A 6000-nucleotide genomic window follows, 5' to 3' on the forward strand; every position below is an offset into this window, starting at 1 on the left:
TATAGGGACAGTTAGGTAGCTGTAGTCAAAAAAGTGAACCTTGACCCTTCACACCATATACAAAAATTAATCTGAAATGGATCATAGATTTCAATATAAGAGTTAAAACTATAAAACTTCTAGAAGAATACCCTGGAGAAAATCTAAATGACATTAGTTTAGATAAAGATTGTTTAGATAGGACACAAAAAACATGAACCAAAAAAAAAAAATAAAGTAGACTTTATCAAATTACAGATTTTGCTCTTCAGAAGACAGTCTTAGTAAAATGAAAAGATAGTCTGTAGACTGAAATAAAATACTAGCAAAACATGTATCTGATCCATTATCAGACCAAATACATAAACAGATCTAAACTGTATAGAGAATTTTATATATACATATATACATTATATAAATATAACGTATAAAAGAAAACATTCAGAAAAAAATGGACAAAATATTTGAACACTTTATTGAAGAACATATGCAGATGACTAAAAAGTACATAAAAGACTTTACATCATTAGTCATTAGAGAAATGAACAGTAAAACCACAAAATACCACCACACATTCTCTAGAATGGCTAAAATTAAGGCTGACAATACCAAGTTTTGGCAGATGTGAACAGTGGGAACTCTGATATATTAATAGTTGGAATGCAAAATGCTGTGGCCATTTGGAAAATGGTTTGCAGTTCTTAAAAAGGTAAACATGTAACATTGTCTCCTGTGCTTCAATTAAAAAAAAAAAGATAAACACACTTTTCCCATATGATCGAGAAATTTCATCCCAGAGTATTCCCTCAAGAGAGATGGAATCAGGGGCGCCTGGGTGGTGCAGTCGGTTAAGCGTCCGACTTCAGCCAGGTCACGATCTCGTGGTCCGTGGGTTCGAGCCCCGCGTCGGGCTCTGGGCTGATGGCTCGGAGCCTGGAGCCTGTTTCCGATTCTGTGTCTCCCTCTCTCTCTGCCCCTCCCCCGTTCATGCTCTGTCTCTCTCTGTCCCAAAAATAAATAAAATAAAAAATGTTAAAAAAAAAAAAGAGAGAGATGGAATCATATATCCACAAGAAGACTTATATGTAAATTCTTACTGTAGGATTGTTCCAACTGGCTAAAAACCGGAGAGAGCCAGAACTGGAAAGAACAAACTGTGGTGTATATCTGTGCAATGGAATTCTACTCACCAGTGAAAAGGAAGGAACTATCGATACATACATACTATGACAGGGATGAATTTCCAAAGCGTGTTGCTATGTAAAAGAAGCTAGACACAGAACTGTGTATTTCTGATTCTATTTGTATGAAATTCTAGAAAAGCCAAAGAGTAAGGAGAGGAGGAACTATTAAGAAGGCATTAAGGACTTTTTGGGGTGATAGAAATGTTTTATGGCCTGATTGTTGTGATTACACAAAGGTATACATTTGTCAGAACTTCTCAAATTATATACTTAAAACTGGTGAATTTTATCGTAGATAGATTATACCTCCATAAAGATGATACCCAAAATTAAAAACAAAAAGAGGGGCACCTGGGTGGCTCAGTCAGTTAAGCATCTGACTCTTCATATCGGCCCGGGTTATGATCTCAAGGTTTGTGAAATGGAGCCTCGCTTTTGGCTCTGTGCTGACAGTGTGGAGCCTGCTTGGGATTCTCTCTCTCCTCTCTCTCTGCCCCTCCCTCCCTCTCTCTCTCTCTCTCTCTCTCTCTCTCACAAAATAAACATTAAAAATAAAACAAGTTGGAAAAGCATTTCAGCGGTGGCTAACAGTATGACCGAAAACAGCGACAAGAGCGTAAAGGAGCAAGTAGCAGAATTACAGGAAGAAGTATCTTGGGAGATGAATTTCCTTAGATTCATTATTATGGATTCCTTAAACCTACTTCTAATGGGCTGGAGTGATAAAATAAGTAAGGTTTTGTAATTTGCCTTAAAAGAAGATAATTTTAAATAAGGATAAAATTAGGTCATTGCAGAGTAAGTCCGTTTTCTCATCTACCCTGTTCTCTCTTTGTTTTAACAGAAGTCCATGTGATGCTTGATGGTCTGTTACCTCCTGACACCTATTTTAGATTTAATCCTGTCATGTGTGAAAACATACCTCTAGACGAAAGCCGAAATGAAAAGCTCAATCAGCTGCAGCTGGAAGGGTTGAAGTACATCGAAAGAAATGAAGAAAAAATGAAAAAACTTGCAAAAATACTAAGTCAAGAAAAAACAACTCTGCAGAAAATTAACGATTGGATAAAACTAAAAACTGACATGTACGAAGGCCTTCCATTTTTTTCAAAATTGTGAGAAGTGTGTGCGTATCCATCTCCCTAAGTGAGGGCCTGTTCAGAAGATGCAGTGAATTCAGTAAGGAATTGGGGGCTTTGGCCCGAGTTTGCCTTGAGATGCCGGAGAATTCCTGAAGAAAGACGTGCTCGGACCGGCTTGTGCAGCACAGAGGGTGTGCTTGGTTACAGAATTCATATGGGATTCGGTTTTTATTATGTTCATAATTAACAGTGCTTTAGGAATCTTTCTGTGCTAGTTGGTTTTAGTAGATCTTGGTGTTATATTGTTTGATATTTGAAAATGTATTAATATATGTGCCAAGCAAGAGCTGTGACACCACTACACTTGATGTTTTTGCTTTAGTCACCATAATCATGTTGAATTTGTTTGATGACTGGTTTTCTGTTAGTGGAAAAGCTGATTTCTTAAATTTCCGTCACTGATGTTTTGACCAGCTGCATTTTAGGATCCAAATGTTGCCTTTGACTGTAATGACATCAAAACAGGTGCAGAAACGTGGAATTTCTCTATCAGAGGACTTTCACATTTGAAATATGAAAGAACCAGATACACAGTTCTATTCAAAATTTGTTTCTTTTAGCACTGTTTGGCTCATAAAGAGAGGAGAAGTTCCAATCAACCACTTTTCCACCTGAAATTTCAAGATAGTGCTGGGTGTTAACTTTTCTAGCTCTAGCTTATCCATTCACTGTTATAAAATTAACTATTTGAATTTACTGAGAAAATATCCCTATCTTAACAAAAATAAACTATTGAAATAATGTATTGTTGAAAGGCTAACGTCATTTGTAAAGTTTTTATTGTTCGTAACGTAGCTTCTTCCCACCTGTTGTAAGCATTTGAATATACGTGTCCACAGTGTGCTTAAAAAATTATGTTTTGTTTTACCTGATTAACTCCTTTAACCATCGGATTTCACGGAGGTTGTAGGTGTACCGACCCGAATCATTGTTTATGCCAACCAAATTCATCTTTGCTTTGTTGTCTCTCCATCTGTCATATAAAGCCTTCCATCATGTTTAGATTTGTCCAGAAAAATGAAAAAAGGTAAATGCCTTTTGCTTTGTGTACACATCAACTAAAGCTAAACCCCATTGCCTGGGCATGGCTCTTGCTTCTTTGTAACGTGAATTCACAGAGGCAGTGAGGCATGGTTCAGAGTGCTGGGGGGAGCTGAGAGTCTGGATGTTAATCCCACCTCTGAGGCAAAGTCCTGTTTGTGACCTGGAGGAGGGGGGACAGGCGCTCTGGGCTTTGGATATTTTATTGATCGAATGAGAAAAGCTGGCTCTAAGATGTTACGTCCTCTTTTACGGCAATCCAGATTCTGCAAATATACAAGCAAACCATGGGAAGAGATGTGAAAATGAGTTTTCAGTCTTAGTGCTTGGTAGAATTACCTGCTCTTTTCAAAGCAGCAAAGAGGAAAAATCGTCGATTTTAGAAATGTAGTTAATTCTCCAACACATCATATAAAAAACACAGAGAATAGAAATGGTTTTGATGCCCAGGCCTCTTTGAGTGTCTCAACATTCTTATTTCTGTAATAAAAGGTATGCTGGCCATGTTTCAGTTCTGTTCTTGCTACAGATACTAATCTTTATTAAAAATCGTAGCTCAGGTAGAGCTGTCTCTAGAGGCAAATGGGCTGCGTGGGATTTCCCCTAGAGGCAGGAGAGAGCCCGGCCTGGGTTAACTTGACACTGTGAGCCTTCGCTCCTCCCACACCCCATTTTATCCAGGAGAAAGTAGATTCCCAAGGAATCTTCCCAGAGGGAAGGAAGTCACAAACAGCATACAGTCTGGGGGGACAGAGGGGAGGCTTACGACTTTGTTCTGGTGATAGAACAGACGGGCTTCCTCTGAGCTTCCCCGCCCCTGCCAGCAGCTGACAGCTCACCCTGTATCGAGCTGCTACTTACTGAAGCAGCGAGGATCCCGAAAGTTTGAAGCTCAAAACTTTACTTAATCTGCTATGTTCTAGCAATAATTCTTGTCACAGTTTTGAATATGTCACAAGTGTCAGTGCTAGTAATGTGACTAAAATGATAGGTTTGTGAGATGCAGATTACACAGTTTTTAGACCCAGTGTAAGTAAGTATGAAAATACCAATGGTTTCTTTTCTTTCTTTTTTTTAAGTGAGCAGCAGGCAAAAGTTTATCAGCGTATGAGATCGGGAAGTTAAAGTAGCATGAAAGCTCGCTTTCGGAGAGGGAGCATTCGAAAGGGCCCAAGGACTATAGGCAAGGGACTTGGCTTTCCAGGGTTTTGGTCTGCCCAAATACCAATGATCTCTAAAGATGTAAAGTCGTCCTTTCAGACCACAAATAATTGCGTATTGCTATGCAACTGAAGCAGCTCATAAGAAAAATGCAAACAATTGGGAGTCAGAAGGAGTCCCCAGAAATACTTTGTTTCTAATAAAACATTTCAAGCCCAGTAAAGTAATACTTAATGCAGTTGACAGATTCACACCTTCTCCTAAGGTCACTATTATCAATGTGAAGACAGAGCATGTTAATGCAGCCCACCTCTTTTCCAGCTGAAGTTAACTCTCTGTCCTTGTTTTTGCTTCGCTGATTATTTCCCTCTTGAACACTACAAAATAGACAAGTGTCCTCTGGCCATAGCTTCTCTCTTACGCTACGTTGCACGGCACCTAAGTATGTCCCCGTGTCCCTGTCCCTGTTTCTTGAGCTCTTTTCGCTCTCCAACAGGAGGCACACCCAGGTGTGCGGTGTACCAATTCTCAGTCATTCTTGTCCCCATTTGTCCTTGAAACTGGTTATCTGAGCAACTGGGTAATTCACCTGAGATAACCCTCATCTTATAATGAAGCCAGTGCTTTGCATTCTCCAAAAGCAAAGTGGATTTCTTTTCAGGAAAGAACAGAAGTAAAGAACACTCTTCGGAAAGATAAGCGCTTGCTACCAAGTAGGTTATGGATTCTTCACTATTTTTAAAGTAGGATAGGTTCTTTATGAGAGAAAATTCTTAAAAAGAGATCATTGGCCTAGTTGGATTCCTTAAATCCTGTAATTCTGTGATAACGTAGAAACAATAGGTAAGTTGCAAAAAAACAAGAAGTTAGGATATTACATTTTTTTTCCTATTTACTGTGTAAGATTTAACTGATGTCTTCAGCAAACCATGATGCTTCTTTTTTTTTATATATGAAATTTATTGTCAAATTGGTTTCCATAAAACCATTATGCTTCTTGATAAACATGTATTTAAATCAGCTAGTTTTTGTGCATGCCAATGGATATGTCTCATTTTGTGTTTTTAAAATATGTCACTGTGGTCCTTGCAAATGGATTTATCTTTTAAAATCTGATTGGAAAACCAAAATTTCTCCGGTGTCAATAATTTTATTACAACTAAGGTTGACAAAGTTCATTGTGGTTCTGTTTTTACTTTTAGGGAAATTTCATCACCATGGAAGTAGAGCAATATCAATGTGTTTTGTTAAGTATCTTAACATCTAGAGAGGCAATCTGAATATTTTTATGATTGAGAGTTAATATTTAATTTTTTTCACATTTATTTATTATTGAGAGACAAAGAGAGACAGAGCATGAGCAGGGGAGGGGCTGAGACACGGGGAGATGGGGAGACACAGAATCCAAAGCAGGCTTCAGGCTCTGAGCTTGTCAGCACAGAGCCCGACGTGGGGCTTCAACTCACAAACCGCAAGATCATGACCTGAGCCCA

The 6000-nt window shown here is 38.5% G+C and overlaps 1 protein-coding gene across 1 annotated transcript in view; it reads left to right on the top strand.

Annotated features, from left to right (window-relative positions):
* PNPLA8 (patatin like phospholipase domain containing 8) overlaps window positions 1–3848 on the top strand; it is a 44393-nt gene extending 40545 nt beyond the window's left edge. Inside the window, exon 10 of the mRNA XM_042915013.1 lies at window positions 2008–3848. Within this exon, the coding sequence (XP_042770947.1) occupies window positions 2008–2282 (275 nt within the window). The 3' untranslated portion in view covers window positions 2283–3848. The remainder of the gene's footprint in view (window positions 1–2007) is intronic.
* The last annotated feature ends 2152 nt before the right edge of the window (window positions 3849–6000 follow it).

This window comes from Panthera leo, chromosome A2 (assembly GCF_018350215.1).
Source record: "Panthera leo isolate Ple1 chromosome A2, P.leo_Ple1_pat1.1, whole genome shotgun sequence".
Taxonomy (NCBI): domain Eukaryota; kingdom Metazoa; phylum Chordata; class Mammalia; order Carnivora; family Felidae; genus Panthera; species Panthera leo.